At 37.8% G+C, this 13,450-nt stretch overlaps 1 protein-coding gene across 4 annotated transcripts in view; it reads left to right on the forward strand.

The window, feature by feature from the left end:
* Positions 1–98: 98 nt before the first annotated feature.
* The window catches only part of asnsd1 (asparagine synthetase domain containing 1), a 64,643-nt gene continuing 51,291 nt past the window's right edge, over positions 99–13,450 (forward strand). For 2 of the 4 annotated variants that reach the window (XM_087144553.1, XM_087144556.1), the window contains exons 1-4: positions 104–628; positions 6,167–6,274; positions 8,396–8,614; positions 9,008–9,130. In XM_087144553.1, coding sequence (XP_087000679.1) covers positions 6,194–6,274; positions 8,396–8,614; positions 9,008–9,130 — 423 coding nt within the window. In that variant the 5' untranslated portion in view covers positions 104–628; positions 6,167–6,193. Of the gene's footprint in view, positions 629–6,166; positions 6,275–8,395; positions 8,615–9,007; positions 9,131–13,450 lie in introns of all 4 variants that reach the window. The other 2 variants (XM_022249733.2, XM_087144555.1) reach the window with 2 other exon arrangements.

Genomic DNA, 13,450 nt, shown 5'->3' on the forward strand with positions numbered 1-13,450 from the left:
AGATTCGTGTTGCAAGGTTAATATGACAGATCAACCGCTTGTCTTATTTAATAACAGGTCGTTCCAGCTTCTTTAATCACTGATATCATGCGTTTCGATCCTAAATAGGATGACATGATACGTGTTTGTTTCCGTTTGCCATAGGCCTATTCCTTGCACCGTTTGAATATTACTGAGGACCCTATGCCAGTCTCGCCACTGGGGTGCCCCCATATCGAGTGTCTCCAGGTGCCCTCAAAGAAAACAAAACAAACACCCACAAAATGCCCATCTAAGAAGTTTTTACGCTATATTAATCTGTACTCAACCAAGAGACACCTGACCACAAACGGCTTGTTAAACCATAACGATGCCAATAATAACACCAAAACAAGTTTATTAACCTGAGTAAAAAATAAGTGCTTTTCGCTTGTTTGACCTATTGCACCATTGCGAACACCGTACAATACATGCAGCTGTATGACAAGTGCAAATCTTTTCATTACTGGAGTAACAAACAAATTCGACGATCAAACACACTCAACATAATGACACCGTGCAGTCGAACTGCCCTGTGTCGGTCGTAGTGCTTACTATTTCCCACGGTCATGACGGTGTGCTTGAACTCTGACTGCTTGCATCTCCTAAGGTATGTTGTATATATAGTAATTTGGGTAACTCAAAAGAGTTTTGAACGACTTCATTTCCGTCGTCATTTGGTTCTGAACGATTCGGTCATGATATTGCAGTCGGCAGGTTAGCGGTGTATTCCCTTCTCCATGCTAGGAGTCGGACTCATGAGGCCAACTACACGTAAAGTAGTACTTCAAGTAGCCTGAGCCCTGTGTACATGTGTCCTAACTTTATCTGGCATGTTGGGTCTTATTAATTACCGTCAATACACAATAGTAACAACGATAGGATGAGCAAAACCCTCACCAAAGACTTTTGTGGGAAAAAAGGAGAAATCCCAATCAGACTTGTTCCCAAATGTTCTTGTTCAGTGTCATGCACTGCCAGCAAGATTTACAATTGCCCTTTTAGTGTAATGGTTTGGTCCAAGTTGCCCCTGAGGCAATATGGCTGCTGTTTTTGGATCTTTTCGAATGAGGCAATTTCTTTGAACTGAAAATGGCAATTTTGAATAGTCTAAGCTTTTGTGGTTTAGCCAAAAGTCCTCTTAAAGTGGCATATACTTCACAGTTGAATACTGCAAGATTAGAATGTGTTTTAGAGGTGTTGACGGTGTGTTGATGGTGTGTTGATAGCAGACTTGTAATCGAGTCATGAAACATCAAGTCCAAGTCTGACTCACACCTCTCGAGTCCTAGTCCTGAGTCATCCAGGTTGAGTCCACGTCATAAGCTACAGAGGTCGAGTCAAAGTCTGAGTGATGAGTCACCTTTATTATTGTATTGGAAAATCATTTTTTGGTTCTGCAAATGTTTCATTTCTGCAAAAGTCTCTTTTGCAGAAATTTAAAAATTTTCCTCTATTTTTCTCCTGCAGAATTTGTATTCTGCGCTTGATCTTCCATTTGCATTTCTCTTAAAACTGATAAACCCTGAATTGACTACGTTTGGAATACATGTAAATGCATCCAGTCCTCGTGCTTTCACATACATGTACACACAGACCTTACTGACGTCGTATTGTCAGACCCATAACCAGCTGCAACTGAGATTCTTTGAACAGCAATACATGTGATTTAGAGCTTTTGCTTGACAGAGCTCCAGTCTATGTCCGACAAGAATAGTCTGATACTGATCATCATGGATTAATGCGGTATCAAGTTTGGATGGGGTGCATACAGTTGTATTTCGGTACATAACCGCTTCTCAGCAATCGTGCGTGCACCGATCATGTGCCGTTTGGCTATAGACCTGGAAAAGAAAAAACAATGGACTGCCAACTCCAGCGGGTGCACGGCACATTGTGTGTAAACATGTTCTGTCAGCCGCAAGCTCTGGAGTTGCCGGCACAGGAAACTTCCGGTTGACCTTTGAAGCGTTGTTCATGTGCGATGAACAATAGCGACTGGCACTGTGCTCGTAATTTTGCCTCGGAACTTTTTCATGGAAAAAAAATCGCAAAATGGACGAGATAGACAACATACATGTTTGTTATGACATTGTGATGATATGAGTATACTGACGTGAGAATTATTGACAATTAATGAGCCTTTAGACAGGGAAAGCTGTGCATGTATTCTTTTCTCATGCACCAATCATAACAATCGGCAAACATGTTCGAGTACTGATGTTAGCTCTCACCGACAGCCAAGTCTGGTTGGGTTAACCCAGCTACATTAAACCTTTTATTCTGACTTGTAAGGTAATTTTCAGAGTTATAATTACTCATCTGGTTTCGATTTTTCAAAGGGAAAAATAGTACATGTTCCCCTGTTCAGGTTCAAGTCTTTTAACAATATTTTCAGTTCTAGGCCTTTTTGCAAATTTGTGTTTTTCTACGAGATTTAAACTTACATTTCAAAAGGGCATTGTTTTATATTAGAAAAGTGCATGGGAAACATGAAGGCCCATAGCATAATTTCCCCAATGACTTCGTACATGAACATGTCATACTTTACAAACTGTATGTAATAAGATCTTTATAAGCAGTCAGAATTGTTTGGGGGAAAAAATAGACAAGATACATCAGCTTGATAAATTTTCAGGCAGATTAATGACGAGTTTCTGGCTTCCCTTGGCCAGAGGAGCAAGCAAGCACTTCTGAACATTACTCAAATTGGTTTGTAATTTGATCAAATTCCAAATCACAAAATGTAAATAAACAGATTTACAATGTACACATACAAATATTGTATTTTTTCAAGCACCTCATTTATTATATTCAAGTTTCAAAGTTTTCTCAGTCAATTTGTCAAATAAAATTGAGGTTTCATCGAAACATCCTGTATGATGCCTGTTTCGTTTTTGGTTGAATTTGTCCAAATTGACGAAAGGGTTTCATGTACATTTAGGTGGCATTACTTAGGACAGTGGTCTCTCCAAAGACGCGGAATAGAGCAGAGTTCTTAAAAATTCTACAGGTATTCATGTACTAAATTATGTGACACATTTGAAATGTGTAATGTGTAATAGTCATCATAATGCTTGACTCTTGGACTGTGGCATCAATATCAGGGATTAAAGAATGACTCCTAAAATCTTCATTCTTCAAAATCAACTATTTCAATTTTCAAGGAGGTAAGATGTAATAAATGAGGAAATTGCAATATATGTAAAGTAAGCTTGTCATTTCTTTCATGCAACATAACTTTATTAACACTAAACAGTGCTTCCCTGAGAAAAAAACTCCGCAGTGTGCCAGGCTAGGATTCAAACACACAACATCCTGCTTACTTCAAAATTTATTTTTTGCTGCTGCCATATGAACCCCACCCAAACTATACCGGAATAGCTCAGAACTAGGGCATTTTGTACAGGCAGACACAGAAGTTTACAGGGTTAACATGAAGGGTTTACATGTGAACATCAACAGAAAAGCATGCATTGCAGTGCAATATGGATAAAACATCCATGGATACATGGAGCCAGACACAAGAAAATGCTTGAAAATGAGAACAAAGAAAAAAATGAAACTTGTTAAAATTGCAATTTAAGAAATCAAGTTTCAAACATTTAATACAGGAAAACTCAAGTCAACGACCAACTCAACCAACCATCTCAATGCACTTACCAGGAACAGGATTAATAACTACGGGTAATAATGTGAGCAGAAATTCAGTGGGTAGGCTAAGTTGGCACCTGCAGTACCACAAAATGAAATATAAGGAGAATTACTGTGAAGGGAAAAAGAATACTGCACCAGACCACAAGCAAATCAAGTCATTTTCTTATTAATTTTTTACATTGTATTTTTATTAATTAAGGCCTATGTTAATATCATCACCACACTCTTTGGCACTAAAATGACTTCTACATGATAAGCTGACAATGTTTCAACTAAGCTGAAGAAGAACTTTACTTTGGTCTTAAAACCCTAATGTACTGATATTCAAATTTTATGAACTCACCCATGAAACTATGCTGTACATGTATTATGTTGCCTCCATTCTTGTCGCTCGCGTTCTGTTCCGCCTTGTCTTTTCGCTTTTTTGGGGGGTCTGGATCTGGCCTCTTTGGTATACCATAGAAATTCAACCAACTATCTGTGTCTTTAGGCACTGTTTCCAACAACTGCACAATTACTACCTGGAAATTTATGCTATTTTGAGGAGGAAAGATCAACATCATGTACATGCAGCACAATTTAACATACGGACAACAGCAACATGGAAGTTGTCTGTGCCGGTAACTTCGGCACTTCCGGTTGACTCAAGATCGATGTGCGCCCGCTGGAGTTGGCAGTCCATTGTTTTTTCTTCTCCAGGTCTATGGTTTGGCTCAGTAAAAAAAAAAAAGATGTAATTTCTGTTGAGTTACAAGCCATGCAGGCCGAGTCTGAGTCTGCAGCTGGGAGTCCAAGTCATTTGTCAAAGTGACTTGAGTCCAAGTCACAAAAATGTGACTCGAGTCAGACTCAATTCTGAGTCTGAGTCATACAAGTCTGGTGGATGGTAATTAGTATCACCGACTTTATCAGTGTGTATCATGGATACAGGAAGCGATTACACTACTACATGTACAATCCTTAGGAATGTCTCAAAATTTGGAATGCTCTGGCATTCCAGCTAGAACATTTATTTTGTTGAAATGGTCCACTGGAATAGTCGGGAACACTGTATTCAACATAATTACAATGGAGTTTACTGGTGTGTGTTTATTTGGGGGAATGTTGACAAAATTGATGATGTAAGTTGTTATTTTTTTAAAAATGTTGCATGTTATGTTAAGCTTTATTCACCTTTTACATGCCTTAATCTGAGTAGTCCAAGTTCTAAAATCTTAAAAACTTAATCAGTACCCTTGTTCGGCAAATTGTCATGCATGCAGGGATAGAGTCGTTGAGGGTTTTTTGAGAAATGATGACAAGACTAACAACACACAACACAAAAGCATTTCTCTTGTTAAAATCCCATCACCTAAAATGAGTTCTTTAGGTTTCATGTACATGTACATCATCATGGACCTACTGTATTTTTACAGCTGCAAACAGTTCTAAGACTTCAGTAAAAAAAAGTAAAATACCTTTTACGATGCAAAATCCGTCAGAAAGTCAAAATCTTACTCAGAATATTGTAATGAGGCTGTGTATTCCTGCTTTCTACTACATAAACAAATGTATGCCCGACTGCCATCATCCGACTGTGAACATTTTGTTGGGAACACGGTGTTCCCAACAAAATGTTCCTGCAGGAGGAAGGTAGTGCTCCCAATGAGACGTGGCATGCTTCAAAGGAACGCCAGCATTCTGAATGGAAACATTCCAATGGACTGGGAACGTTCCGGAAGTTTGAGACAAAATGCAAAAAGCACTCCTTTCATGTTGTGTACCTGAAGCTCTTAAGACACATTTAAGTTTGGGGAATAGTAAAAAAATGAACTAATGAGTACAGGGAATAAGTGCAAGCAGTTAGACCATTTAACTCAATTAACTGACTTGTGTTATAACAAAGCACTTGATATAATGTCAACCACACATTAGCTGTCACTGTCAGGTATTGTCAAGTACTTGTCATAGACTCACGGGGAATCTCTCTAGCCAAGGTTCACAACAAAGTAAACCACATCTTCTTTATTTAAACCTCAGGAAATTATGGGAAATAGACTCTGGAGATATTTTACTCAGATTTTTCCAAACGATATTTAATATAATGGATAGAGATGAGCGTTTGCTTTTCTTAAATGTTGCAAAACTTACAAATGCAATTTCGGGTAATAAAACATGTAATGGAATCAGGCACCTGTAATTAACATTTGGGTGATGGGTGCCCGTCAAGGCCCTAGGTACCACACTCATCAGGCACCTGTAATTAACATTTGGGTGATGGGTGCCCGTCATGGCCCTAGGTGCCACACTTGTATTGCTGTAAAAGAACAAGGGATGTGTTAAAAAAAAAGGTACTTTTCAGTACAGCTGAGACCTTAGAGGACTGTTAATTTTCAAGAAAGAATGCCAAGGGAGTTAACGTTGACATACTTTAGTGACAGACCTACATGTACCTTACAGTGTGAATTATGTTTGGCTCTATAGATATATTTTATGCTGGTTTAAATTCCAGTGGTTTATGACCAGTGACCCATGAATCATGTGTGGTATATACTGCCTGCTCGCCCCATCCTCACCTGATGGACTGTGTCATCTGCAAGCAAATCTGGTCACATCAAAGGTAATACAGCAGGAAATTGATGGAAGTACCCAGTGTAATTCCTAATCTTGCCTCCCTTGCATATACAGAGCTGTTATGTATACCGTACATTGAACTTGTAATTCTATAAGTAACAACAAGTTACTTGCAGACAGTTGGCTCAAACAGCTACTGGCACTGGTCTACACAAAGCGTACAAGCCGTCACATACATATACGTGGTGCATTCTACATGTATCTGTCGTCTTGGATCTTGCATCCCAGATCCTTCATCTTGCTTTTTGGATCTTACATCTGGGTCTGTCCACACTAAAAGACACATTTGCATCACATTCAATACAAGTCCCAACTGTAAAAGTTTGCCATTATTTTTTGCTTGCCTATGTCTTCACTGTTTCTGATTGTTGCCACAGAAAGGTAAAGATAAATTGAGCAATATTTAAGAAGTTACAGAATTCATTCTTGAATATGTAACGTTTGTCACATGGACAGACACTTTGTTTCTTAAATATGAAAATTAAATTCATAACACAATTGAAAATACCTGCAATTATAGTCTTTTTAGAATACTTTTAGAAACTTTCATTTTCTCAGAAAAGTAAAGTAACACTGAAATTTATTTCAAGAAAAATATGTAACGTTTATCACTGGACAGACATCACGTTTGTCAAATGGACAGATATATTGTATGTCACATGGACAGTCTTCTCACTTTCATTTCAGCACAATAAACCGATGTTTTCTGATGAATTGTTATTTTATTTAATTTGGTTTTGTAATAAGTGTACATGTATATGTACTCATACAGATTTATAAGTCTTTTGTGATTTTTACATTTAGAGGGAAAAATAATTGTGACAAATGTTATAAAAAAGTAGAAAAACACTTGCAATTCCTAAAATCAAATCTTAGCTTTGTCCTCTGATAGGAAAAAAACACAAATATTATGTAAAGTATTATTGTTATATCTTTTCTCAGGAAGATATACATTTTTGTTGAGATTATCTGCTCAAGAAATGGCAAAATCAGCCTGTTTCATGTTTGTCATTCTGTGGATAGACACCGTGACGTATGAAAGTGGTATGTTAGATAACCTGAAAAACATGAATTGACACAGTTATGTGCATGTCACACCAAAACACCTAAAGTAAGCTGGACATTTTCATCAAAATAATGATTATTTTAACAACGAACAACCAAATCCTATTAAACTGTGTAAACCATATCTCCACAATTATACAAATATCAGTACAATTGTTAAAGTTCATTTCTGGACTCTCAACACTGTTAAAGAAAGAGGTGATTTTGGTTATGTGCAATTGTGTCTTTTAGTGATGACAGATCCATCTCCGATTTCATTTCTCATATTAATTGTTATTCACTGTATCAAATTTGTTAAGTAAGATGGCTATGAAGTACCATGTGTAAATAAATTATTTTAACAGCAGTAGTTAGTTATCTTTCCGTAAATATATAATTCAGTTTTCTATCTAATTTATTTACATTTAAAAGAAATGTCAGTTTTCATTACATGTATATGTAAATAATGACATTTTAACTACATTATTTGCAAATAAGTTTTAACATCTCATTATTAAAAAGTAGATTTCTATACAACTGCATTATATACCAAAGTTTTGGCACAACTTGAATACATATATATGTATAATTGGAAGGGTGTCACTGTTATTTACATATAAAAATGTGAAATCTGAGATGCAACATACATGTACAGTACACTGTATGTGGGATCCATGTGAGATGTGAGATGGCAGATATACCAGTAGACCACCATAGTCAAATGTGCACACAGACATTCACTAAACAGACTTACATGTACATGTATTAGGTAGAAAAAATGTTGCTGTTGAAACATACCGGTAGCCAAAAAAGTAAAATTTTAGCCACTGTTGACTTCAATATTTTGCAAGACATTTATTTACATGTACAGTAGTACAGTGTAATCGACTTGTGATTTTTAACCATTTTTAACCATTATTAACCATGTATTCACCTTTTGATTAAGATCATCCTTCCAATATCATCGATAATTCAATCAAGTAAAACCCCACTATTGGAATCACTTAAATTGCCTCACTCCTTTGTGAGAGTTACATCTATGATGTCTTGATAACTTTCTCAGCTGTACAAGAGCCTGATACTGAGGGGCCCTGACTGCTCTAATGACCTCCTCAAACCCATTGGTGTTAGGAGGATAGATCATTCCCAACAGTTTCAGCAGTTGCATGCATTCTTCACTGGACATGTTCTTCGTCAGAGAGGAACACTGACATCCCAGCCCATGGAAGACTCTGATGGCAATGTGCTGATGTGGAATGGAGAGATATTTGCTGGAATCAAGGTCAGTAAAATTAGCTGGGGAAAAAAGGTGAATGACCATTTCAGCCGCTTGTCCTACATGTCCAACCATCTGAAACTTGGTAAAAAATGCACCAAATGACAGGAAAAACACTTTGTGGAGACCTTTGCCCACTGTGTGGAACAAGTTAGCTGCAGCCCTATCGTGACATTTTTCGTATCCAAAAAAGTGTTCCTGAATTCCAGAAAGTCATACGAGAAATTGCAGTGGAATGGCAATGAACATTGTGGTCAAATGACACAAAAAGGGCCAATACTCCCTATGTGACTTACCAGTACATGTACCTCATTTATGAAACAAGGTACATGTAAGACCCCCAAACTCCAAACATGCCAACAGCCACCAAGCAGTCTTTTACTCTTCCTTTGCCAACAGGTTGATCTTGCTGATAATGATGGTCACTTGCTGTTGACCATGTTGCAGTCCAGTCAATCAAACCAAGATATTTTGACAGTTCTTAGCCAAATTAAGGGCCCCTGGAGCTTCATTTATTGGCAGGTATGTACAGTATTTGCTTTTCTGAGTTCAAAAGTTAAGTAATCAGGACAAGGATACCATTCCTTTGTTCAGTTTGTTAGTCATCATATCATTGATCTTTTAATTGATTAATTATGCAGTTGATTAACTGATTGATCAGTTGTCGACAAGACAGTTCTTCACTTGACTGATCCAGTGTAAATGATTGAACAGCATCATGGTTAAGATTTTTTTTTCAATCATTCTGGCTTACTAAGGGCTAGCAACCCACATCCACAAGAATCGGTGCCCCAGTTTTCCTCATTTTTATTAGTGTTTGAGTTTTGCTAAAATGCATGGAACATGCTACTGGGTTACAGTGACCATAGTCAGTGCTGTATTGTGGTGAACTCATGAAGGTTTGTAACAAAAAGGATGTGGAAGTTAAAAGGCAGTGTACCAGTGTTATTGTCGGCCATATTTTAGTGCAGGACAATTTAGTAATGGCATGCGAAGTGACCGGAGTCAGGGAGAGGGGCACTTAAGGGGACTCTAGATCGCTTTTTCAGTGAGTTTTTCTTTCCAAACTGATTAAGAGTTCAAATTTAATTCTACCAGGTAAAAATATGAAATTTTCATTGTGATTAATGTTTTTGGGGGGATTTTTAAGGATTTTTGTGCCAGTTAGTGGGCTGTTTCATTAAGCTTAGTGCCGGACGGTAGAGCGCTGTGGTGCAGATCCCTGAGCAGCAACGGCATTGCTATAACACTTCAGTGTACTCAATTCTGTACAATTTCAAAAAGAGGACCGTTGAATTATCTTTAAATATTTTACTGTGAAATACATGTAAGTAAATCTGCAAAATCTTCCCATTTGGAATGCTATCATTTTTGAGAAAACAGATACATTATACTTTTTCCACCTATCGTTGCAATAGATGATCTTTGGAACATGCAGTTCATTTAAATACTGCTACCATTGATGGGTAGAACAAGATTGTGTGTTATACATCTAGTATTAGAGGATTCTATATTAACAAGTAAGAATGAAAGCTGTAACTGCACCTTCAGTACCCTTAAACACATTATTAAGGGATAAAATATATGTATAGTCGTAATTACTTGGCTGAAGGAAAATTTGGATTGGCTTGAAACTAAAGGTTTCTGTGGGTGTTGCTAGTCTAGAACCGAGACCTGAAAATTCCAACGACACATCTGGCAAACACGGGCAAAAGAATAATTAAGTTTGGAAAGCAGACTTCAATTAGTACCAAAAAGTTGTTAAAACTGGACTCGCGCCACGGCGCAGCTTGTTGTTTTGTGAATTAGAAACACGTTCTCGTACTGGTACTTGTACTTGGACATACAAGTACTCATACTCGGAAAGTACAAGTACTCATACTTGTAAGTACAAGTATTCATACTCGGAAGTACAAGTACTCATACTCGGAAGTAAAAGTACTCATACTCGGAAGTACATGTACTCATATTCTGAAGTACAAATACTCTTGCTTGGAAACCAATACTTGTAGTCTGCTAGCAAGGTACTCAGACTTTTTTGTACTCGGAAAAGTATGTTTTAGACAGTACTCGGCAGTTGGAACAAAGTACTCGACTACAACACTGGTCATCGTGGATGGTACTTGTCTGAGGTACCTGTGATAAACCATGACTTAGTGGTCAATCATGCATGTGTTTGTATACTAATTGCACTGTGACTGTGACTGCAGTCACTTGACCGCATGATGAAGTGTTGTTTGTTTCACAATAAGGAGGAGACACAAACTCGAAGGTAAATTTGCCAACCACTAGCAATACTTGAAGCGATGGAAAAATGCTTTTTTGGAGGGCCATAATTGATTTACAGATCAACCTCAGCTGTGCATTATCCAGGCACTCGGGAACATTTTGTTGCCTATGGATATTTGCACTTGAGATAAATTACCCTAGGTGTGCTTTGAGTGATAAAAATGAATAGTGTTTTTTACTTGATTTTTCTCAAAGCAGTGAAATAAAAAAAAAACAAGTTCGTATAATAATAGACAAAGTAAACCACAAACCCCCAAATAGGCCAATTTTGAAAAATTGCAAATTGTGCACACTGGTTTAATTATGTATTCTCTGAAACACCAACTAATCCAAATTGAACAAGTGATATTAAATACCTGTAACATTAGATAGCCAATTAGCCAATCAGAGACAGTGTGAAGTGGGCTTTATAAGAATGGTCCATCCATCAACATAAAATCAGTCAGTCATTATTGGACTACCAGTAGGTGTACGCAAGTCATTTTGAAGATACTGTTTTAATGACATGCAGGTTAAAATGACGTGTACATGTATCACTGTCCATGTACATGTATCACTGTCCATGGCATGGTCTTGCTGAAGTTTAATCTGAGTAGTGAAGTACAGTATGTGTTCTTCAGTCAGTAGCACCTTGGCTGAGGGAGCCGAGCCACATAACTAGCTCTGTCAAGGGGATCACCTCATGACAAATAAACAAGCCGCTGGATCATTCACAGGTCTGTGGTACAAGCTGGTGTGGTGCCATGCCTTGTGTAGGCTTGTGCTTTTTATTATTTATGGATTAGCATGTAGGAGTTGTGAACTTTTTGGGGCCCACACTGGCCCCAGGCAGAGCCTCTAAGAGGGCCCCCAGGGAGAGAGGTGACTAGAAGAATGTTTTTTGGCTATTGAGCAATATCTCAATATCTGGCAAGGCAAGTGGTCTGATTTTTTTTAAACATGTTACATTGCCATGCTACCTTGTCAGTCCCACCCCTGTGTTGTACTGTGGGGGGGATGGCAGTGTTCCTGTTATCACTTTGAGTGTGTTATGCTGGTGGGAAGTTATTTCAGAAATGAGACTTCACCCAAGATTCCAACATTCACACTCACAAGAAGTTATGATGTTGTATACATGTGGGAATAGTGGAGAGAGAATCTTTGATTTGTATGACACAAAGACCCAAAACAAGCTACATGTACATGTACGTGTACATGTACCTGAGATATATGTAGGCCTACATGTACATACCGGTAGAGAACTTAACATGTAGGCCCACATGTACATTGTATGTGCAAGTGTTTACAGTCTTGTGTGTTCCAAAATGATTTTTTAATTAATTTTTTTTTGGTTAGTGATTACTTAAACTTTAACAGGAGAAACTGATGTAAAAAAGTTTGCAACAAGAGTTCCCAGACTTTTTCATTGTTGATAGCAACTAAAGTTGCAGTTACAGTAATTTGTATTTTCAAGGATAATTTATTGTTTTCAATAAGTGCAAAATCAGTGCCCTTCCTGTGAGGAATTTCTAAGTATGTTAGGTATACCCTGTTTTAAACTTGACATCAGTAGCTGATTCGGCACACCAAAGTTTTCTGAAGTCACAGCTTTTGCTTTTTTGTAAAGATTTTTTTCTTTTTCATTTCATATGTCATGCATATATTCAACGGTATTGCAGGAGCAATTTGGTTATGTCCCCCACTGAGATGAAAAAAAAAAAATGAATTCGATAAAAATTCACAATCATGGTGTCAACTCCCTACAAAGGTAGGTAACAAAACACTAATCTAAATTGGAATGCCTCACCTCTCACTGAGGTAACATCGGAATGTTAATGCCTCTCTGTCTGTGCTTGGAGGCTGCTCAGTCAGTTTGCCACTGCTTGGCAGAGCCCAAGGTGCTTGACCTTGATGGGCTGTCTGTCTTCCAAGCACACACCTGTCTGCACCCTAATGGTCTGTGTGGCCAGGTGTGCTTGGTTTCATAAACAGGTAGACATCTGCATGCTGTGATCCTATGCTGCGATGAAGGGCAGGGGTTAGCCTGACTGAAAAGTTGGTTGTTGGGCTTCACAATACCTGATGGGTTTGTTGTCCCACCAAGTCTTGAGTTTTGTATTATTACAGTTGAACCTCATTAATAAGAGGTCCTACAGACTTGGCAGATTACCTTGCTATTTACAGCAACCTTGCATTATCAGGAATAAAAACAATGAAAAGGGTTGGGACCTCAATATTTCCTTGTTATAAGCAGAAAGTTGTACAGACCGTGCTCTTACTAACAAGTTTTGACCGTGTATGGTGACTGCGTGAGTCTTTGTGGAAGTTTTACTCAAGTTAGATACAAGCCATTTTGGTTTAAGTTTTGTAACTATGCTTATAACTTTCAATTATTTGTTACAAAAGTTGTTTTGACTTTTTTTTCTTGGTTGAAAGACATGGAGGTGCTCCAACCCTGATGTACATGTATCAGCTGTGCAGTAATTGTAAACTGTCATTCTTCTCAGAAACCAAAGATTGCATATAGTAATTGTTGTACTGTAGGCCCTTTCACACATGCTGAAAACACTGGTC

The sequence above is a fragment of the Acanthaster planci genome, linkage group LG12, assembly GCF_054643075.1.
Source record: "Acanthaster planci isolate LZ-2023a linkage group LG12, COTS_SCS, whole genome shotgun sequence".
Lineage (NCBI taxonomy): Eukaryota > Metazoa > Echinodermata > Asteroidea > Valvatida > Acanthasteridae > Acanthaster > Acanthaster planci.